The following is a 24183-nucleotide window of genomic DNA, read 5'->3' on the forward strand; positions in this document are numbered from 1 at the left end:
TATTTGTATTGCCCTTAATCATAGGAAGTCTCACAGGGCTGCACAGACCACAGATTATTGCAAACCACAGACTGTTATTCACTCATCTCCTGATCTAAAACCTACATGGGGGTTGGTGTATCCCTTTAAAAATTGTGGATGTCATAGTTGTATCCATCAATTTACAATGTAAGTCTATGCTTTTGGCTAGCCACATACAAGCACATCTTGCAAATACAGAAGACGCAGAAATGAAGCTCGCTTTGGGAGCAGGAAGTAAACAAGAAAGGTACTTTTTTGATTGTCGTGAGTGACATGAATTAGATCATCCATCCATCCATTACCTTCCGCTTATCCTGGGTAAGGTTGCAAGTGAAGCATCCTCAAAAGCAAAGCTTAGACGTCCCGAACTACAGCAACTTTGTCCAGCTCTTCCGACATGATCCCAAAGGGTTCCCGGGCCATCCTAGAGACCAAGTCTTTCCTGCGTTTCTTGGGTTGTCCCCGGGGTTTCCTTCCAGTGAGAAATGCCCAGAACACCTCTGAAAGGGAGTCATCCAGAAAGCACCCGTATCAGATGTCCGGGCCACCTCACCTGGGTCCTCTAAACGCGGAGTTGCAGAGGCTCTAAACTGACTCCCTCCCAGATGACTAAGCTTCTCACCCTGTCTCTAACGGACAGCTCAGCCACCCTTTAGAGCAGGGGTGTCGAACTCATTTTAACTCGGGTGCCACATGATAGTACAAACATTCTGTCGGGGGCTGGACTAGTAGATTAAAGAGAAAGAAAAAGAGAGATAAAGAAATAAGAGAAAGAGGGAGGAAAAAGGAGAGAGGGCGGGACAAAGAAAGAAAAAGAGAGAGGGAGAGAACGTGAGAAACAAAAGAGATAAAAAAAAGTCGTGGGAGAGGGGAGAAAGAATGGGAGAGGAAGAAAGAAAACCAAAGAGAAATAGAAAGACAGATGGAGAGAAAAGAGAAAAGAAAGCGCAAAGGGTAGGAAGAGAAATAAGGAAGTTAGAGCAAAAGAAGTTAAAAAGACACCGAGAGAGAAAGAGACAAAGAGCAACAAAGGAAGAGAAAAAGACACACAAAGAGTGAAAGAGACAGAGACAGAGAGTGGGGGAAAAGGGGTGGAAAAGAGAGAGAGAGAGAAAGAGAGAGAGAGAGAGATACAAGAACAGTGTCTTTGTTCGAGGCACCTGGCTTTGGCAACATCAAGTTGACATATTTCAACCTGCAGCTTGTTTTTCTCTTGCGCTTCTCAGAGCGTTGTGTTGTCTCGCGGGCCGGATTCAATCCCTTAGCGGGCCGGATCTGGCCCGCGGGCCGCCTGTTTGACACCTGTGCTTTAGAGGAAGCTCGGTTCAGCTGATGGTATCCGGGATCTTGTTTTTTCTGTCATCAACCACAGTTTGTGATCATAGTTGAGAATGGAACCATAGATGGACTGGTAAATCAAGAGCTTTACCTTTCGCCTTAGCTCCTTCATTACGACTGACCTGTGAAGAGTCAGGATTGAGACAGATCCTGCACCAATACCTCTATTTGTTCCATCCTACCCTTGCTTGTGAACAAGACCCCAAGATACTCGGAAAGGGTACGCCACCCTTTTACAGCTGAGAACCTTAGCCTCAAACTTGGACATGCTGATCTTCATCCCAGCAGCTTTACACTTTGCTGCAAACCGCTCTCCGCCAACCCAGTCTGCCAATCCAGAGGTACTGTCCCTTATGTCCACGCGATGTTGCAGAGGTGTATCAACCATGGCCATTCATTTATTTTCAAAATTTGAAAGTAGAAACGACGTCTATGTGTGTAATGACCTCAGTGGAACTGTTTAAATCTTGGCTTAAAACACATTTCTATTCTCTAGCTTATGAATGACCTATATTTTAAGTTGACAATATCTGTGTATTATTTGTTATTGCAACATCATAGATCAGGGGATGGTGTAATATTAGTCTGTAGTTTGCAATGATATGTGGCTTGTGCAGCCCTTTGAGACTCCTTGTGATTATGGGCTACACAAATAAACATGACTTGACATGACTTCGCTCCCGTTTTGCTTTTGTAATCAGAATACTTCGAAATACCATGCATACAAAGTTATTTGTCTCTAGGCATAAATATAAAGATTCATTCAAAATTAGCCAGAAATCATACTCTGTTTTCAATCTGATTATTGCTTGCATGTAAATATACTTAATGTCTGACCATGAGGTCAAAAATATAGAGTACAATTTTGACTCCTCCATTCTATATCCAAGAATGTGTCCAAAAATACAAAATGAGTTAGTCTACGTACTACTAGAGTCAGTGTGTATATATTAGAATGATCAAAACTACTGTATTTTCTCAAAGCTGCTAGCAACCTGTACCTTGTATTATCCTGTAAAACCCCAAATGGTAAAAAAAAAAAGTTTAAAAAGCATGGGTGTGCATCAGGTGTCCCCAGACACGCTGTCCCCAGCATGGTCCGAGTGTTTGCTGTTTGACCGTGTCCTGTTGGAAGGAACAATGGAGGACCTTTCTCATGACCCACCTCTGGTCATTATCCACATATTCGACTATGACACTGTGGTAATGCTCATCGCCGTTTGCACAAGATGAAAAACTTTCAGAATGTGAGACTTTGCAAAATGTGCCCAGGGTAGCCCACAGCCTCTGGGTCGAGCATATGCCGAGCCCGAGTTGAAACCTGTGGACACCCTTTACCAAAAGCCCCGACTGCAATTTTACGACATCAGCGTAGGGGGGATGCCGGCAGGAGAGCTGCTTGCCGCCTTTGAGCTGATCGAGTTGGACTACTCGTCATTTGGAGAGGTGATACTTCTGACGCTTTCCCCACTGTTATGATTGTAATACAGGGTTGTCAAACCCCAGCTTGGCTCTGGGGCTGGATCCAGACCTTCTTTTATGAAGCCGTCTGGATCAATAAAAGAATTTACAGTAAAACTTTGTTTTTTAGTATTACTCTTTATTATTCAGCCTACATAAGTAACCTACACTACATATTATAATCACGGTTTGTAAGGTATCTTTTCTAAACACAACACATTTATTCACCAACAATCGGGAAAAAAAGGTTTTCATGTTTGGCATTGAATGTGTTAAGGAGTTTATTTTTGCAGTTGAGTTAAAACAGTTTTACAACTGAACCTACTCACCATGCTATACAAACTCAACATTGCCCTGTAGCGGCCAAAAAGAGCATGTTTGGCTCAAATGCTGCAACTAGCCAATTGAGCCATACACCCAAGGTACAGATTCACAGACCACAGTGTGACAAGAAATATTGAAATCAAGGGTACGTGTAGGTGTGACCAAAATCCGACAAGTCTTTTTGATTCCGACGAAGGGAGTGGCAATCGTGGGGCGAACTGATGCTGGAGACAGGCTTCTTGCACGAAGGAGCCTAGGAGAAAATTGAGAGGCAAGGAAAAAGCAGTAGACTCAGGCATACTATAGGAGATGGAATCAAAAATACTAATTCAACAGTTCAAATGCGGATTGGCTTCGACTGACCACAGATGGTCAATGTTCCAGCACCGCTTGCTTGGCTCCAGCAGCTTTTGATTGAAGTCGGCTGCGTCTGGGCTGATTGGTATCCTGCCCACCAGTGCTGGTCGAGGTAGAAGGTTGGCCTAGGAGTAAGAAGAAGTGACAGGATCTTGGCGGGGGCGTGGCATAACAGAGACTTTGGTTTGCATGTAGTCAAAAAATGATGACATTTGATTGAAATTACCTCAAGACTTCTATTTTGACATACAGTGGAACCTCGGTTCTCGACCATAATCCGTTCCAGAACCCTGTTCGAGAACCGATTTGTTCAATCAACGAAATCAATTTTCCCATTAAAATAATGTAAATCGTTTTAATCCGTTCCAACACCTTGAATGTTTACAATGAATGTTTAACGTAAACATGAAGCTAACCCAGGCTAAACGTACGTTCGCGTTATCGTAATCTTCCGTACAAAACATTACGCTAACATGAACGTGTAAAAATAAAATAATCAGGTCGTTTACAAGTCATTTAGCACACGGGTCTCTACATCAATTGTCTAGCGCTTCATTGGAAAGGGGGCTCCATTCCAACACCCTGAATTTTGGGCTCAGTTCCAACACCCTGAATGTTTACCTCGAATCATAAAGCTAACCCAGGCTAATCGTACGTTTGCGTTATCGTAATCTTCCGTACGAAAGATTACGCTAACATGAACGTGTAAAAATAAAGAAAAAGGATAAAGAAAATAATTATGAATAGGATTTCTTACCTTTGTGGTGGTCAGCAGAAGGCGCAGGCAAGATCAGACTCTCTCACACCTCCTTCATATTTTGCTATCATTTCTTTCTCATATGCAATAGTTTTACTCACTACTTTTCTTTTTTCACCTGTAGCAACTTTGCTGCTTGCACTGACTTTCTTGGGAGGCATAATTAGGGGCTAAAACACTTCCTACACCTATATTAAAAGCGAAAGCAAAACGAAGCACGTCAGCACGCGATAACAGTTGTTCACGACGCTCAGCATCGCACCCTAGCGTACGCACTCACGCATTACCGGCGTTCGAACTCCGAATTTTTGACCGAACAGCGAAGCAAGAATTTCTCGAAATTTTTGGTCGAACTCCGATTTGTTCGAACTGAGAGGCTTTCGAAAACCGAGGTTCCACTGTACTCTGAAATGTATCGCTAGCACGATTTAATCATCAACTGGGCTGGATCTGGCCTGTTTGACATGGCTGTTCTAAAACCTGGTCATTATGGTGTGCTGAGGCGTGTTCAGGAGAGTGAGTGATTGCTATCGCGAGCTATCGCTAGCTTCTGAACGGCCAGTGATTATTGAGCGCTCGCGTGCCCGAGTAATCACGGGAGAAAGACCGCTTACTTTGATTTCCAACATGGCGTCGACAGTGCAGAAGATGGAGGATCTCACCCTGACGAGTGCTGTTGGCGATGTAATATATCGTCTTACATTGCCTGGTAATGTTTGTGAACAATGCAAGACAGGTATGACCCTTCCACTGCGTTTAGGATAACCTTAACTGTGTCAATATGCGAACTGTCGCTCATATCAGCCAACTCGCTCAAAGCAAGCTGTAGAACGAAATCCATTGTACTGTCGTCGGCCATTTTGGATCAGTAAGGCAATCACAGTGAGCGATTACAAAACGTTCAGCAGTGCGCGGCAAGCGATTATCAAGAGACTACATGTCTGATCACTCTCCTGAACACGCCTCTGGTTTCCAATTTCCCAACAATTAACTCAAACCACAAAGTATTTGTTGTATTTTCAGGTTTCACACATTAACCTTTTCACATTCAACAGTGCAGCTTCTTTAAAATAAATACAAATGAAGATATAAATGAAGTTTTTATTATTTATATATTGGGGACTGAATAGCCTACTAGAATACCTTTTATTTTTTTGTGATTAAATATTTGATTTTATGCCATAATCAGCAAGCACTGTTAACAATTCGCTCAACCACTTGGTTATGATACATTTTGTTGTATCTTGGGCAAGTACAGCCAGGCAGCCTACATACCTCTCCAGGCCAGTTTTTAGGTTGGGGTTTGGTCCCCCACATCTTCTTTCTTCTTTTTTCTCGCTCACATACACATTCGAACAACTGTGCACAGTAAAAGATGCGACAATACTTCTACCATACCAATGTGTCGCAACAGAGTTGCCTTGCGTTGCTGACGTCGGGAGTTAGGTGACCAAAACCCCCAATACCCCATCTGAAGCCTGAGCCAGCGATCTCCCTGTCTCTGGGCGGGTGCTCTCCAGCTGCAATGTGGAAAATGGGTAATCACCCATTGATATCCTCTGTGGTGACCTGTCCTCTCTTGCATTTGTGTGCTGTGGACTACCAGCCTTTTTGGGCGTCTTGAATGAGTTTGTAGTTTTGAAAAGATTCAATATTCCTGAAATCACAAATTTGTAACGATCAACAATCATAGAAATTAGCACCATGTGCTAGATTAGCACCATTAAGTGGAAGACACCTGAAAGTGTTGTCTGATTTTGTATTTTTGCCAAAATACAGTTTTTGATGTTTAAATGTCTTATCCATTTCTTGAAAAGTGTTGTAGTAACAGGGTATAGACACAACAAGGTGTCCTGAAAATGTTTTGCAGTGAAGATGGTATTTATTCAAAATTACTAAATTTTTAAGTTGTTCTCTAATTTTGATCTCCAGTGTATGTTTTTATCTTGTGTATGTTTTATCTAATTAAAAATAATTCTTAAAATGTGAATAATTATCTTCTAGTGAAACAATTGTTGAATATGAAATGAAATATGATTCTTCCTTAGCTTAAAAATTTAAAGAATAGATATTCAAAATAAATTGGGACTAGAATAATCTGTAGTGAACTTTGTTTGTACCAAGAACTGATGGGTAATGGGTAATTCTTGCCATCTCGTTGGGCAGCCATCCCTCCCTGGCAGCGTGGAGCCACAGGAACTCACCTATCTGCATGATCAACGCTGCTATGAGATCCCGGAAGGGGTCCGACCCGTCCTAAGAAAATTCCGGATAGAGGTACTTAAAATATAATCCCATAATAAACGTGCTATGTTGGTAAGAATGAAGCACACATGCTGCAAACTGCAAACAAGTATTAATTCCTCCCTTGTCAACACATAATAATCACATAATCCCAAACATTCAATTGAACACATCCCTCACGAAACTTCTCAGCTGAACGTGTAGGTTCTAATGTCCACCAATAAGCCTTGGCAACCAAACTTTAACCAAAGTCGTGAAGGTCAACGGAACAGCCTCTAGCCACCTAGTGGTTTGGTCCACCATATTGAGCAGGAAGGGGGAATACAACATCGACGTGGTGTCACAATCACCCGGATCGGGAACACCTGTGCTCAGGATTTGACGCCAACAGCCAGGACAGCTGATTGGCGCACCATGTCCATTTAAATCCTGAGCTTCCAGAAACAAGCTGTCTGATTGTACTATGCTACCTGTTGCCATCTGCTCAGAAAGCCCGTACCTCCGACTCTTCGCCTGCCTCCTGTTTTCTTCTACTTGATCTCCGTTGCCGACCCGTTTCCGAAATTGCCCTACGACCTGCCCTGCCCGTCTGACTCCTGATCACTCTTCCGAACACGACGACGCCCTTCTTCTCCAGCCCCGACCAACAACACGACGATTACGCCTGTCCATGACCATTCCCGCCAAGTCTTCACACGCCTGTCAAGCTTCGCCTTGTCATTCCTTCTTTCCAATAAAAACCAAGAAACGAGTGCAAGTGATCTCAGTCTTTCTTCCGCCTGACACGTGGACATGGTCGAAATGCCTGGCGGGAATAGGGAAGGGTTCTAGCTCAGCTTTTGTGTCTTGGTGAACCATAGTATGACGCTCAACTGGCTGCCTGCCTGCTGACAATCTTGTGCAGTCCAGGCCACATGATGCTGCATGTTGCAAACATCTCTTTGTTCTTCTCTTCAACACTGAGTCATCACATTGCACCAGCACATTCTAATGAACACGTCCCTGAACGACAAGCCTTCCGGGTGAGCACATAGGTCCTGTGGTCCACATATTTTTGTGTACTATCCACCCTACTGAACTCCTAAATATAATGCATTAAATATCGTTTAATAATGTTGATAAATTATTGGTACACACTTTTAAGAGGTCATTAATGTGGTTACAGGTCCTTTTCTGGGGCTTGCGCCAGCTGAAGCGTGTACAGCTGTTCGAGGTGGAGCGCCCCCTGGTGAAGGTAGAATGTGCCGGACAGCAGCTGGAGTCTGAGGAACTGGAGAACTATAAGAGCCATGCTAACTTCAAGGAGACTGTTCGCTTTCTCCACGTGGTTAGTTGACGCATTTTGCCGCTCCTCTGAAACTGTCTGACATTTTGGGGTTCCCGCATTAGAAGCTACCGGTGCAGACATACCTCCACCCTCCTTTAATGCTCTTCGTGGCTGAGCGAAGAGCATTTGGACGGCAGGTGTTGGTTGGGACACACGTGGTACAAAGCCTTATGGACTTTGCTGCACCTGACCTCTTGGAAGAACCAGATGAAGGAGAAGAGGCCAAACCTAAAGGTAAAGCGACGAGAATATTAGCAGATTACTGGCTTGAGAGTGATCTCAAATAAAATGCCACCATTGAGCATTGGAATTCATTTATTACAAATGATTGCCAAATTGACTAAATAGTAAAAGTCTTACTCTTTTGGGGGTCATATTTGACATAAAAGGAATAAAATATATATATATATACTGTCTGACAAAATAGATGGACAATTACCTCAAATCAAAGTTGCCATCGACTGCAGTGTACTTTTTCGATTATATGCAAATTTCAGAGGTGTCCATGTCAAGATATTTTGAGTGTTTATCGGCAATTGTTACCCAATAAACAGGCCGTTTTTTAGGGCTGTGGTTTGCTCCCCCCACATCAGACCCATTACTGGTTTCCGAGGTTACCAGTGGAAGGAGAAGCCTCCTGATCTGACTAAGATACAGCACCTTCATGATCCATTCGCGGTTGTTGTCAGTGTAAAGCATTCTCCTGCTCTTCAGAGATTAGCCGGACCGTGGCATTGATTGGCATCGGCCTATGACTGTGAACTTTGCACCCTAAGCCTTCTAGTACGTGTGTTATAATAATAATGATACCAGATACTAAATCCTTGGAAAAAAAAAAACTTCATTCCAAATTTAAATAGGCCTGTTTCGTTCCAGTAAAAGGGACAGTCTGTCTTTTTCTTAAGTTACATATGTTGTGATCCGCATTGTTTTGGGGTTTTTTGTGGGTATATATCGAGTCCAATACATGAAATTCTGTAATGGAAACTTTGCACATTGGCACAATAAAGGTTGGCAAACATTATTTGAAGAAATCTAAAGATATTCAAGCCTTTTAGTAAAATCATGGCTGCTATAAGCGTTCATTAGTAATTAAAAGGTGAGTTTCCAAAGAACTACTTTCTCTTGCTGGCTTTCCTGAATTTCATGTCCCAATATCTGGCATGCAGGATAAGTTGTCATAAAATTCGATGTTTGAGTGAAAATTATTGCATGTTTTAGTTAAAAGGAAGCACAGAATGAATTTCTTTCAAAAGTTTCACACAAAGATTTGAAAACACAGGAGTGCACACATTTTAAGAAGCAAAGCAAATACACTAGCACCAATATGAACATATATTTTTCTGTTTTCTTTGTGTCTAGGGAAAAAGATGAACACCAGTCAAATTAACACCCCACTAAAGACCAGCCCGCTGAAGTCTCTAAGGAAAATGAAACTTGGGAGCCTGTCATTGAAAGAGTCAAAGATTACCACTGGCACCTTCAAACACATCAGTGTAATTACCATGGTGTGGTGCAACCTGCTCAAATTTATTTTGCACTTTGACCTGTGCCATGTCTGTTCCCACGCAGACTCCTTTCAAGAAACTGCTGAAGCAAAATGATGATGAGCTTGAAGAGGACGTGCCAGAAATTGAGGAACTGGATTGGTGGTCTAAGTACTACGCTTCCATGGAAGAGTTGGAAAAACAGGCCAGATATTTGGATCATTATTGTTTTCCGACAGACATTTTTATTTACTTTTTTATGTACGTACAGTACATTTTATTTGTTCTTCATTGTGACAAACTCTGGTAAATATTGTCATAAACAATATTTACAATACCTATATAGAGATTTTGAGTTTGTTGACAAGTTCTGGTTTATTTTATGTGGCAAATCAAAGTCATTTGGAGTGGCCTCTTTCACTATCCCTTTGGCTATGCATCAAAAAGATGCAGCTCACTAAAATAAAAATGTCATTATATCTCAGTCTTTGAAAATAGCTGGTCGATTAAGTTGTGGATACAATTGCCTCATCTGTAATGGAAAAACATCAAACAGCATTTGAACTGACCTTCTGTTTTCAAGTAATTTCTGAGACATTTAATTCCCAAGAAAATTTTTGGCTCTAATTGTATATTTTGTGAAATTGGTTAAATTGACTCTCAATTAACCGAATAAAATAAGTTTTCACAAAAGAATAGAATTAACTAAAAAAATAATAACTAATAACTAAATTCCCCATAAATATTTTAGAAAGCTGTTTTGCCAATGCAATCATGTTGAAGCTGGCAGTTTCCTGCAGCTTTACTCTGAAACTGTCCTAAGTACCATAACAATTCTTTCAGTAAGAGTATCAGTAAGAGATTAGTTATGACTCGGAACGGATTGTTCAAATATAGATTTCTGTGCATGGATGCAAAGCGAGGATTGTATGAAGGTGTGGTGGTACCAACAGTGATATATGGTTCAGATGTGTGGAGTTTGAGAGTAAATAAGCCCATTATTTTAAATGTCTTTGAAATAAGATGTTTGCATCGTACATGGGTGGCCAACCCGTTTCTCGAGAGCTGTATGTCCTGCATGTTTTGGAGGTTTCTCTTCTCTAACTCAGGTGATGTTGTTTGGATTTACAGCAAGAATGGATGAAGGCTGTTTGATCAATGGATTATGTAGTTCAGAAGTGGTGGAAAATAGAATGAGAAGAAGGCCTAATTATGGTTGAATGGATGGGGTGAAACATGCCCTGGATGCGAGGTTGTTTTTTTTAATGGATATAAAAGTGTGTGCTAGGGATAGATGTGAATGGCGAAAGATAGTTTGAATAACTTATATAGATGCATGCACAGGGGGTAAACTAGTGTATGGTGTCGGACCTCTTTGCTGATGAAGAGTTGCATGGCACAGAAACTCATGCTTTGTTGTGCTTTGGGCTTAATGTTTAGTGTATGTGAGTGTGTTCTTGACTCTAGCCACATCCCACCAGGGGATATGGCTTTGGTATATAGATAGATAGTGATTGGTTATCGCAGGCAGCACTGGCCACCAATCACACAAAATTACACCACTGTGTCTTTAATAAATGAAAAGATAAGATAAAACACCCAAATAATCCTATTTACGGTTTATGGAACAAGTCTGGACAGCTCTCTCCACTGCTGACAGTTCCTGCTTTCTCTTGAATCTTCTTTCGCTTGATTTCAGGCAAGTTTAGATCTTCCATCCTTTCTTTGCCAGATATCTCCAACAGTTTGGTGTGGGTTCCTTGATTGTTTTTGGCCAGTTATTTTTCTGTCTTCCTCTCCTTCAGCTTCCTTAGACCCTGCCCTGGAGAATAATCTTGGCCAGTCCTGATGATCTTGTGATGTTACCATACCAATGTAGTTTTTGTTTACGCAGAGGTTGCCCAGAGGTTTCCTGAAGTATTACATCCCCATCACCTGGACTTTTCTTTTCCAGCCTTTCTGGGAGAATCCATGCCTTGCAAGCATAGAAGAAGATGGAAGTAACCAGCGCTTGTATAAGTCTGATCTTTGATTTCGCTGCAATGTCTCTCTAGATTGGTTTAAGTCTGGCAAATGTGGCTGTGTTTTGAGTTCTGCTGGCCATGATTTCATGTTCTTTTAAATTTGGTAATAGGTTTACTTGCCTTGGACGTCTAAATCAATGATGTCAAAATTCTTACCATGAAATTCTTAGACAATGGCTCAAGCAGCAAAAGAAGTTGTGGGAAAACACAGTAGGAAGATAACGCTGTGGGTAACAAAATTCTCCAATACTACGACACAAGGCGAGACCTCAAAAAGAAATCAACCAGCTGTGAAGGAGCAGTATAGAGAAGCTAACAACAAAATTACAAAGAGCTTGAGAGAAGCAAAGGAGAAATTAATGGAAGACCACTGTACAGAGTAAAAAGAGTGCCTCAATAACAACAATTCGAAAAAAGCCTTCCAGATTATAAAAGTCAAACAAAACAGACAAAAGTTTGCAGCATTCAGGATGCCAAATTATGCTTTGATCAAATAAAATAATTTTGATAATAAAAAAGAAAATCACTTTAAAGAACAGTACCGTAAATTGTGGAGAAAAGAGAACCTGCGACCAGCCCACAGCATTGAATATGGCTCTTCAATTCATGGTTACTCTCCTTGTTTTTCTCCGCAGGCTGCTGAAGAGCTGAAAAATAAAGAAGAGGATGAGGAACGAGATCAAGATCGAGGTGTGTCACAGAGAGTATCGTTTAATGATATTCAATCGTCAGCTCCGCAATTGTATCCGTCAGAAGACGGCAACGCGACAAACAGCATCAACGAGGTTGGTGTGGACGCCGTGGTTGTGCAAATGGAGACTCCCAAGCGAAAGAAGATCGCCACACTCAAGGTTTGACTGCAAGACCGTTAACAACAAATGAAATTCCTTAATCCCTTGGTTGTTGCGGACGATGGGGACAAATGGGGAAAATCTCTGAAGTAACGACACACCTTCATAAAAACCCTCAAAGGTCAAACTTACCTAGAGATGACGTCGTTATCAACTGAGAGTGTAGGACTGTAACCAAATAACAACTATAAATCTACAAATAAAAACACAGAACACATAATTGCAGTTGAATGAAGGAATGAAAAGCAAACAAAATTGGAGGGCTTTACCATTCATTTTTCAATAAAGCGCCTGGCTAGCTGCACGCAAACATTGGTTATCGGAGAATTGCGCCAGGTCTTTGCCATGATTAAAATACAACCATCCTAAATATAGTAGTTTCCCATGCGTTGTAGCTCCAGGTCATCGATTTAATGGGTAATTCATCTGGCGTTTGTGAAATACATGCTCGGTAGGGGTAGCTTGCGAGAATTGTTACGTAGCCAATCCGCAGTAGGTCTGACCTACAGCCTTCTTTCCCGACTCCACCTCAGTCGCTTCCTGAACCTGATAATAATCCGTAGAGTACCCGCTGGTGATCACCATTTATTTGACTGGACTGTGCAAATTAATTGATGAATTTCTTTTTAATGTTACAAGCCGCTAAAAACTTCACTGTTTGTTTTCGTGGCTCTTTGATTGACGTCATACACCAGCCTATCACAGTCGCACGCACAGGGTGTCACACCCATCACACACATACAACCTTTCCCATGATACCATTTTCTGTCTGCTGTCTTCTACAGAACACAATATACAATGGGTTCATATCAATGACAAAGACAATTCAATTCAAAATCCACGAAGCAGTGAACCAGCGATGAGCAGTGGGCTCATTGTCGGTTTTGCCTTGTGTGTGCGTTTAGTTGTACTCCGATGAATTAGAGTCAGAATTCAGTCAGTTCCAGGATTGGTTGCAGAGCTTCCCGCTGTTCAAAGGCCAAGCAATCTCTGATGATGCTGAAGAGGATGATTGCGGGCGTCTTATGGGAAAGTACAAGGTTGTCCTGTCTGTTATGTTTTTCTGTTTGTAGTTTTTTTTTTTCGTTGTGACCTGCTATGTGTTCTCCTTAGGGTTCGTTCCTGGTTTACCCAATTGATTCGGATGACGAAGACAACGTCAAGTGTCAAATAACCAAAGGCGTCCCCCAGAACTTGCCAGTCAAGGTTTTGGTCCGTGTCTACATTGTCAAGGTGACAAATGCTTTTTTTGGTTGACACCCTGTAGATCAGGGGTGTCAAATTTATTTTATCTCAGGGGCCACATGTTAGCAAAAACAATCTCACAGGAGCCGGACTAGTAAATTAATGGCATAAATAGTGTGCCTTGGCTGTAGGCATGGGGATCTTTTAGATGCTTACGATTATGATTCGGGGGTGTAAGATTCGATTTTAAAATAATTATCAAAGGTAATCCCCAATTCTTAAACATGCAACATGTGAGGAAATATTAAATGTTTTTAGCATAAAATCAGCATAAAATCATTTTCTAATTATTTTCTGAAATAATGCATAAAAGACAGCATGTCTTGTCTTTGTCATCTTGGGCTGTGACGTTATCCGAGATGCAACAGCACCCGAGCCTGCCAATGGCCATTTTGTTTTACGTGTTAATCAGTTACAGACCTGGGCACTCCGGTCCTGGAGGGCCGCATGTTCTGCATGATTTTTGATTTTTCTCTGATCCAATACAGGTGATTCCAATCACCAGTATCGTTAACGAGCACTTGCTAGCTTGCTAACGAGGTTATAATTTGTATCACCTGAGTTAAAAAAGAGCAAACTTCAAAATCTGGCGGGAATTGCGGCCCTCCAGGACCGGAGGGCCCAGGTCTGAGTTACACCATCTAAAAATGTGACATAAACAGAGCTGTAAAACGCGCAGCTGAAAATTGCGTCAGATGTGAGGAAGCAGGTCACCCTTGGCATCCTGCAAAGTTGCGGCGCAAAATTCCACATTCAGTTGATGGCAGGTGTGTGCCAGGCTTAGAGGTATTCCCAAATTCCCAAAAATGCAAAATGTGGCAAAATGGTACATGGTCTCTTCATAATCACTTTATCCTTATAATTGTCTGAGATAATGTATTTTGAAGACACCCTATCTCGTCCTGAGCTCTTATCACGTCATATGAGGAACACCGACACCCTAGCATGCCAGTTGCCATATTGGTTTGTATGTTTAACAGTCGAAGAGGTTAGGAGTGTTTCAGGCGAAGTTTTGGGAGTTTCTGTGTTGCAGGTGGATTCATTAATAGTACAACAAAGGTCAGCCAAAAAGGGGCTGACTGTCAATAAAAAAAACAGAGAGCCGCCGTCGGGTGGGTGTAACCAGTGCCAATGAACAAAAGGTGGCCACAGCCTTTTGCATAAATCTGCGAGGCCAGCTGACCAAAAAACACGATGTGAGCAGCCAGGTTAAGCAAGGAACCAACAACAGAAAGTGGCAATAGCTTCGGCAATAAACTCAATTCCCGCCGGGAATAAACAAACCAAGCAACATAGTAAAACTGACACTAACGCCAGGCTAGCCATTAGAAAAACACACGATAAGCAGGCAGTCAAACCGGAAACCAACAACTAAAAGCGGCAACTGCGGTAAACGCAAAGCCGGTTAGGAATAAACCAAGAAATACGGCAAAACTGGCACGAACGCCAACCTGGCTGGCCAAACAACAGACGACATGCAGCAACAAAACAGCAAAGCTCTTGGCAGTATGCAATCGTTCACTACAATCGCTGTCTGTTTGGGTGGTTTCCACACATGTTGTGTTAATCAGATTCAACATTTTGAAAGTGTTGTGTTCCATCAATGACGTCACAGCTCTAAAGCAAACAAGCCCGATGGGTCCACTTTGAGACAACATTTCCTGGCGCATGGAATATTTTGCAACTTATTTGCATAATTGTGGGGAGGAACACTACACGTTCTATGGCTAAAACATAAGGAAAAATCTGTTTGGGAATACTTTGAAGGTTTTCTTTTGGCCATTTTTTTTCCTTCACAAAGATTAAATCTCTTGAAGTGTTTAATAACTGTGCATTTGTAGAAAAAAGAGGTTACTGGAAAGTGACAAGAAGAGCACCCAAACACTATTTTCTGTGCAAAATATTTAATGATTAAAAAGTATTTTCCTGGTTTTTGCTTTTTAATGTTTTTGCAAATGTTTTTGTAAAAATGTTAGATTTCATATCTATTATAGAAAGGAAAAAAAGCTCCATTAAACCCCTGCAAAGAAACCCACATGCTATTTGTTTATTTTGTATTTTTTAATCCAGATGCTGATTGATAATTTCCAATCATAGGGGATAATAAGTGTAGTTAAGTAGCAAATGTTGCGGGTAAAAAAGACCAATATGCACCACACGAGTGCAGTCGAATTGCCTTAAACAGAGCGTACATGATTTTCTTTCTTCCGGTGATTGGTGACATTGAGTGTACATATTTAAAACTGCTGTTCATTGTTTGATGTGATACAGCTCTTTTTGAGTTTCTCTCAGTGTCATCTCATGGGTCCGATTTAATCCGTTGGCAGGGCTGGTCTTGCCTGCAGGCTGTATGTTTGACACCAATGCTGTAGACAGATGCAAAACAACCAATTCAAGTGTTTTGGGGACAGAAATGACTGTTCTTTTCTTGTTCTTGCAGGCCAGCAATCTTGCGCCAACTGATCCCAATGGCAAATCAGACCCATACCTACTGGTCCGCATAGGGCAGCAGAGTCAAGACACCAAGGACCGCTACTTGCCAAAACAACTTAACCCTGTCTTTGGGGAGTGAGTAGCTTGACTTTTGTCACTGAAATCCAGCACACATAAGTGTTTCGTCTTTTACCGGACATATTCCACTAAAAAGAGGTATCTTGTCATTTTGGGACAGGGCCTGCATAATGTTAGGTTTAAGTCCCCAACATTTATGATAAAACGCTCTGAAATGAAAAGACTATAGAGAATCGATCAGTTTAGATATCTTGCAAGGAAAGCGATCGAAGAGATTGTATACCGCCAATCTCCCAAATCACTCTGAAGAAATCTTCGATCTCTTTCCTCTTTTTATTAGGGTTCGCCCTATCGTACATAAGTCTCAACTTCTCCAAAGGGAGGGGTTCTATCTAACTGGTTGAGACCGCATTCTAACTGTTGCTACGCAGAGTTAATCTTCTTTCGCACGCCTTGCTTGCCGCCCGGTGATCACAGCTGGTTTCTGTTTGGACGCCTCCTTTCTTCTTTCAAGGCTTTCGGTGAAAAACAACTTGAGTTATTGCATGCATAAAAGGGGAATTATTACACAGATTATTCCAGGGCAACTTGCACTCATTGGTATGTGAGATAAAGGGACAGACAGTACAAAAAGCAACTCATGGCGTTGAAGAACAGCTTACGGGCTGAAAACTCTTCAAAAAGGGCTGAGAACACTTATAACGTATTAATGTCAACTGTAGGATAAATACATGTATACAATTCCAACACATAATCACTTCCTTCAGCACTGTGTTGTTTTTTCATACAACAATCTGGTGATCCGAAGCTGTTTTTTTTTTTCCAGTTCTTTATCATTCTTTTCTAAATCCAGAAGTCTATGAATGTTTTTTTTCTAATGCACGTTTGGGCACTCCATTTTTTTATAGATCCTTTTACATTTTTACTTCCAGTCCTCTAAAGTAAGATTTTTTTTTACCAACTATTTACAGCTTGTTCTTTTTCTAGCCCCAGCACGCTGCCATTTTTCATTGAGATCTGGCCCTGACACTTCTTTTAGACAACGAGTAATGCAGCCCTTTTTTAAAAATCTGATTCACTATGACTTTTTTTCCTCGCTTCTGCTCTCGACTGCTTTTGGATATTTTTCAATGACACCACTTTTTTCTACAGCCAGCACTGAAGCAGATCCCACACACCACCAATGTTTTTTCTCACGCTATTTTACTATTTGCACTTTTTATTGCACTATTTTTATGATCGACTTTTCTTTCTCATTCACAAATACTGCACTATTATTACAAACTAGGCCAGTCTCAATGCTAGTTGTAAATATTTGTTTCCCTCTTCTTTTCTTCTTGTCCTTTTGTTTCTTGAAATCTTTATTACTTGTTTACCTTGAAGTGCCCGCCCAATCTCGTTGCCTACGATGTTTCACAACGTAGAAATCAATTACAATAAAGACAATTCAATTGAATCACTTGGCATTAACCCTGTATGGGATGGAAATAATCACACACAAAAAAGCAAAGTAATGACCAGCCAACTCTAAGGTATCCGCACAAACATCACAATCAACCCCCTTGAGTTTGAATCTTTCACCAAATTTTATATATCTTGGATCAGAAGAGGGGTAAAAACCAGAAATCATGGCCAGGGTAGCTTAAACCACAGACACATTTGCCAAACTTTAACTTATCTGGAGAGACAAGGACATTGCAGTGAAATCAAAGATCAGACTTATGCAAGGGCTAGTTACTTCCATCTTCCTCTACGCTTTTGATACATGGACTCTCACATGGAAAGGAAATTTAAAGCCATGGAGATCCAATGCTACTGGAAATGTCCAGGCATCAGCAACATAGCCTATGTGACAAACAAACAGTGTGCAACACTTTCATGGGGCACATTGGACCCTATGAAAAACTGTGCAAAGACAAAAACTGCAGTTGAATAGTCATATCACAAGATCATTATTACTGGCAAAGATTATTCTCCAGGGCACAGTGCAAAGGGGCAGAAGGAGAGAAAGACAGAAAAGGAAGTAGGCCGACTTTGCCACAACCCAAACTCAGGCCAGGATCTGTCTGCATTGGAGAGTGCTGTCCAGATCTCATCAGTGGTGCCCTGACAACCCAGAGCGTTAAAGGATCTGTAAACCGTGAAACGTTTACTCTATTTTATTATTTACTACTACCCTTTCTATGTTTGTATGATATCCGACATAGTAACACTTTTTCCACATCTAACACTGCGCTATACCTTGCCACAATTTGCCCCCGCTTTTCATACATTTAACTACATTTCATTGACCTGACTAAATGAAGTTATGGTTTTGTTTTGTTTTTTTGCTGCCAGGGTGTTTGAACTGACAGTGTCGTTCCCTTTGGAGACAGAGCTGCTGATCAGGGTTATGGATCACGACATGGTGGGCACGAACGACTTGATCGGGGAGACACGTGTGGACCTGGAAAACCGATTCTACAGCCGGCACAGGGCCACATGCGGCCTGGCCCTTTACTATGACACGTTAGTTTAGCACATCGAGATTTTTCATTTTTTATAACCGTGATTTGACTGGATGGATAAATATTATACATAGATTTTGTTAATTTATTTCCGTGGATTTTCTTGATATGTTATATTATTTTAGTTATTTAAATTTTACATATAGACAATGCTGACATTTAATTAAACTGTTGACTGTATAATCTCAACAGTCACTTTATAGTGGTAAATGTATTGCTGATGCTGTGTGCTTCATTGCTATTCCAATTAAGAATGCTTGTTAAATTGCCATCATAGCTTTGATTAATATTCATATTATTTATTTTTCGAGATTCTAAAAAGTGATACAAAAATTTTCAAAGATGGAACCAATGAAGTAGTTAACAAGGGTGATATGAGATATATAGCTTCCAACTCGGTGCAGCACGGCGGCGCAGTGGTTAGCGCGTGTGCGGCACAGTTCTGAGGTCATGAGATCGAACCTCCTGTGTGGAGTTTGCATGTTCTCCCCGTGCTTGCATGGGTTTCCTCCGGGCACTCCGGTTTCCTCCCACATTCCCCCCAAAAAACATGCTTGTCAGGTGAATTGGCCGGTCCAAATTGTCCCTAGGTGTGAATGAGCGAGCGAATTGTCTGTCCCTGTGTGCCCTGCGACTGGCTGGCAACCAGTTCAGGGTGTCCCCTGCCCACCGCCCGAAGACAGCTGGAATGGGCTCCAGCACCCCCACGACCCTACTGAGGATAAGCGGTGCAGATAATGGATGGATGGATGGATGGAGGTTCCAACTCGGGCGGCGCGGCAGCAGAGTGGTTTGCGCGTCCGTAGCACAGTTCTCAGGTCATGGGATTCAATCCAGCTATCAGCCTTCTTGTGCAGAGTAGGCATGTTCTCCTCGTGCTTGTGTGGGTTTCCTCCTGGCACTCAATGCATGTCAAGATAAATGACCGGTCCAAATTGTTCCTAGGTGTGAATGAGCGAGTGAGTTGTCTGTCTCTGTGTGCCCTGCGACTGGCTGGCAACCAGTTCAGGGTGTCCCCTGCCCACCGCCTGAAGACAGCTGGGATGGGCTCCAGCATCCCCACGACCCTACTGAGGATAAGCGGTGCAGATAATGGATGGATGGATGGATGGAGGTTCCAACTCGGGCGGCGCGGCAGCAGAGTGGTTTGCGCGTCCGTAGCACAGTTCTCAGGTCATGGGATTCAATCCAGCTATCAGCCTTCTTGTGCAGAGTATGCATGTTCTCCTCGTGCTTGTGTGGGTTTCCTCCTGGCACTCAATGCATATCAAGATAAATGACCGGTCCAAATTGAGCGAGTGAGTTGTCTGTCTCTGTGTGCCCTGCAACTGGCTAGCAACCAGTTCAGGGTGTCTTCTGCCCACTGTCCGAGGACGGCTGGAATGGGCTGGATAGGTTCCAACTCCCATTCATTTGTTCCCTTGCCATAAGTTTGTTCTTTATGAAGGATCAATCAAATAAAATAAAAACCTCAGACAGACTAGTTCAGTGATTCTCAATTATTTTCTCTCACCACCCTGCCCTCCCATTCTTGCAAATGTCTTGCATCAAATCCCCTGCTTAATGCACACAAAACCCTGCCAATGAGAACGCCTCTGCGCCCTTTTGTAGTGGAGGTGCAATTCCACTTTATGCTGGTAAAGAGAAAAAAAAGTTCCCCACTATCAAACGCGTCTGCACCCTTCTTGACGCCCCACTATTTGAGAACCACTGCACTAGTTCAAGCTGTGCTTATTCAGTTAGTATATTTTCGTGCAAAAAAACACCCAGAAGTGAAATTTCTGTAATATCCATGCAGCGATGGTTACAACGCATGGCGGGACGCCAAAAAACCAACCATCATTCTGTCTGAGCTCTGCAAAAAAATGGGCATTCCGCCCCCAGAATATCGAGGAACAGAGGTCAAAGTCTTCAACAAGATCTTTAAGATCCCAACTGATGCTGTCCCAGAAAGTAAGACCGCATAAGAGGAAGTTTAATACTCCCAAATGAAAAGCTGATCCATTTATGTGGAATTTACAATTTTCAGATTTGCTGACCAAGTCAGAGTGTTCGGCCGAGGAGCAGGCGACAATGGAGGAGCACGCGGCTATAAGCGTGCTGCACCGTTGGGCCCAGATGAGCGAGTTTGTTCCTGGAGCGGTTACTCTGGTTCCGGAGCATGTGGAAATCCGCTCGCTTATCAACACTGACAAGCCCGGGCTCCCTCAGGTAGCCCATGTGACCCCTCATCTTAGCAACATAGCGTCATTTGTTCGTGTGTGTGCAGGGATACCTCCACATGTGGGTCGACATGTTCCCGACAGACATTCCAGCACCGCCGCCTGTTGACATAAAGCCTCGATTACCCGTACAGTACGTCAGCACATGTTTTGTTTTCTTCAATTATAACAGTGTGTCTTAATTGTTTACTGTAACAAAATTCTCTCTCGCCCCATATCTCTTTTATTTTAAAGTGATAATATTGGTGGGGACAAAAGAATAATTGCTCGATATTGATACTTTTTAGCACATTTTCACTAAAGAGAAACTCAAGCGTCTTAACAGCGTGATTGCGTTGTAATGTCTTAAAATGACACCCTAATTTATCTGGCTTCATGCTGTCCTCTAACAACAATTTTAACATAACACTGTGTTCATTTTACCTCTGATAAGTGATGGATCCCGGAGACTCGCATGCTCAAAAATCTATGGGTCCCAACAGAGATCTATGGGTCCCCAAAATGTAGTGTTATCGAGGTTGAAATTGTAAATCGATGACCAATATATAATATTAATCTATATATTCATTAAGTTTTAATCATCACAGTTTATTGGTAATACAAAGCAGTTATCACTTCAGATTTTTCAGTTCACAATATTGTAAATTATAAAATGAAATATTGCTGAAATATTAGTTTATATATTCATGCTGTTTTAATCATCACAGTTAATTGGTAATACAAAGCAGTTATCACTTCAGATTTTTCTGTTCATATATTCTTTGCTGTCACGCCACAGTTGTAAAGCCTTCTCAAGGTCCAATCCATTATCATCCTCCTCATAGCGTAACCAGGAATAAAATTAAGTCAATTTTGGCAGAAAAGTCCTTATCTTGCTCAGGAGTATTATTTTGTTTATTTTCTTTCGTCTAGTCGTTCGCTTCAACACACGTGTTTTCCTAGCCTCTCGTGTTTTCCTAGCGATCTTCCGAAGAATTTCTCCGCCGTTTTTTCGTGCCGGAATCATTGCTGTTGGTATCACTTTCGGCATTATGTTTCGACTTATTACTGACACTGAAGAAATTAGCAATTTTGTGTTGATTTTTACCTTCCCTCGACGACAACCACCACAACAATGACGTAATCTCGAAGCAACGAGATCTTGTTTGCCGAGATTAAAACTCAAACCGCGAGACCAAAACAACAATGGCCGATCTGCCTGACGAAATGTTTGGAGTGTGGTAAATCTTTGTTAAAAATAAAAGTAATCGGGTAATAATGACAATTTTGTGTCAAAAAAGTTGCGTTCCGGGGTCGCGCGTTGATTTGAGACTATGCGTCCCCAGCAAAAATGATACGTCTAGGACGCAGGGACGCGGGCAAACGAGAACACTGATAACAAGCACGCCTGTCTTTGTTCATCTACCTCCAAGGTCGCAGTGAAGTGATACAGGATTACACTTTTGTTTGTCTCTTTACTTCGTCTCTTTTCGCCTGTCACCACATTCGTGTTAAATATTTATTTTTCATGGGGTCACGTGAGGGGCTGTTACACTTTGTGTCTACACTTCATACTTAAAACGTATACACTATGCTTAATGCACTGCTTGGAGTCTAAAAGTAAATGAAACACTACCACTGAGAAAGCCACTACCTTTCAGTGTAGTGGAGGTGCAATTGCACTATTCTAGGAAAGATTAAAAAAAAATTCAGAAGTCAAACGCGCCCATGCCCCATTGAAGTAATATGTAAAATTCCCGATAAAATTTGTCTCTAGTACCCTTCTTCAACCAGTATGCTGAGGCCCACTAGTGTACTGTGAGATCTTGTGTAGCGTTCCGCAAGAAATTATCCAATTGTTTTTTTTTTTTTTTTTTTTTAAACTCATGCCACTGTTTAATATACTTTGTTTCTTCCAGATTAGCTGAGTAACCAAAGCATTCGTTTATAGCAGTGGGTGGCAGCAGATTATTTTTCTGTTAACTTTTTATCGACTAACTTTCCTGTTGCATAGGTGAATATTTAATTACATTTTGATTAAGCTGTTTAAGAATACAGTGCAAAAATCAAATTAAAACATTTTTTGCTCATAATTATCCTCATTTTAATTAACATTTTCTCATCTTAGACACAAAAACACAGAAAAACGTTCGGATAAAGAAAAATAAAAGTTCTACTGGCAAACCTTTTTGCTCATTTTAAGTATTGTTTCTTTGTTTAAAAAAACAACTCTAAAAAAACAAATACAAATATAGTAAAATTCAAAATCACAGTAAAACTCTTAACCAAAACAAATAACACAGTGACCACAAATGATAATTATAACTTTAAAGGTGCTTTCTGAATTGGCCGGTCAAAATTGTCCCTATGTGTGACTGAGCGAATGAGTTGTCTGTCCCCGTGTGCCCTTTGATTGGCTGGCTGGGAAACCTTAAATGACGCAACCCACTTTAAAACTGTAGGTGACATGATCATTTTAGCCTAAATTCAACGTAGGAAACTTTTGCCGGGAATTATTTGGGAATTTTTTGGGGGACGGACAGTGTGCGGCAATCCTTTGATGAAAATAAGAGTGCATTGGCTCAAAAAAGGTTGAAGAACATTGTGATAATGAGATAAAAGCCAATTCCTTTTTGTATGTCTTCTACATCACTGGTAGTCCAGTGGTAAGAGTTCGGCGCACTCACCGCTGCAACACGGATTCAGATCACATTACCAAAAAATCAGAGGGTTCTTTTTAAGGTAAAAAAAAATGCGCGCCCACTCCCCTGAGTTGCTAATTTCACTGTAACAGGTATGAACTGCGTGTGATCATCTGGAACACAGATGATGTATTCCTGGACGACGTCAACCCCTTCACCGGCGACGCTTCTTCCGACATCTACGTGAAGGGGTAAAGATTGTGATCTTTTGCCAAACAATTGATAATACTTACTGCTTACTGGCCATTTTATGTCTTTTCACAACATCCAGCTGGATTCGGGGCTTAGAAGGTGACAAACAGGAGACAGACGTCCACTTCAACTCACTGACGGGGGAGGGAAACTTCAACTGGAGATTTGTATTTCGCTTTGATTACCTGCCTACCGAGGTCATTGCTTTACCAAGTTTTATATTGGGGTAGTTTTTTGGGACAGGCCAGCGTTATTTGTGCGCATTGTATTTGTCACTCTTCATTTTTTGACCCAAAGTGAAAAGCGTTTGACCTGTGTTTTTCTTGTGTGGGCCCAAGAAAGAGGTGGTGTTTAAGCGCAATGAGTCATTCTTCTCCCTGGAGGAGTCTGAGTTTCGACAGCCAGCGGTTCTTACGCTGCAAATTTGGGACTACGACCGCATCTCAGCCAATGATTTCCTTGGTGAGAATCTTTGTGTCATTGAAACATTTTTTGCTTAATTTAAGGGGGAAATTGTAAACATTTTAGAGGGGGTATTCATTTTTTTCTAACAAAAAGTGATATATTTTATAAAATATTTTATATCTTGGGTAGCTGCTGGGTAGTTAGAGCGCAGGGCTCCAGGGTTAAATTC

At 41.6% G+C, this 24183-nt stretch overlaps 1 protein-coding gene across 1 annotated transcript in view; it reads left to right on the forward strand.

The window, feature by feature from the left end:
* fer1l4 (fer-1 like family member 4) overlaps nt 1–24183 on the forward strand; it is a 100998-nt gene that overhangs the window by 66471 nt on the left and 10344 nt on the right. Inside the window, exons 28-46 of the mRNA XM_088337525.1 lie at nt 2428–2562; nt 2632–2805; nt 6425–6535; nt 7668–7829; nt 7892–8063; nt 9192–9325; nt 9402–9521; nt 11976–12030; nt 12094–12191; nt 13097–13231; nt 13305–13424; nt 15877–16004; nt 18285–18455; nt 20253–20407; nt 20484–20665; nt 20724–20809; nt 23450–23548; nt 23629–23746; nt 23888–24011. Coding sequence (XP_088193651.1) covers nt 2428–2562; nt 2632–2805; nt 6425–6535; nt 7668–7829; nt 7892–8063; nt 9192–9325; nt 9402–9521; nt 11976–12030; nt 12094–12191; nt 13097–13231; nt 13305–13424; nt 15877–16004; nt 18285–18455; nt 20253–20407; nt 20484–20665; nt 20724–20809; nt 23450–23548; nt 23629–23746; nt 23888–24011 — 2479 coding nt within the window. The remainder of the gene's footprint in view (nt 1–2427; nt 2563–2631; nt 2806–6424; nt 6536–7667; nt 7830–7891; nt 8064–9191; nt 9326–9401; nt 9522–11975; nt 12031–12093; nt 12192–13096; nt 13232–13304; nt 13425–15876; nt 16005–18284; nt 18456–20252; nt 20408–20483; nt 20666–20723; nt 20810–23449; nt 23549–23628; nt 23747–23887; nt 24012–24183) is intronic.

Source organism: Urocampus carinirostris, chromosome 6, assembly GCF_059441175.1.
Source record: "Urocampus carinirostris isolate Australia breed hairy pipefish chromosome 6, RoL_Ucar_1.0, whole genome shotgun sequence".
NCBI classification, from domain to species: domain Eukaryota; kingdom Metazoa; phylum Chordata; class Actinopteri; order Syngnathiformes; family Syngnathidae; genus Urocampus; species Urocampus carinirostris.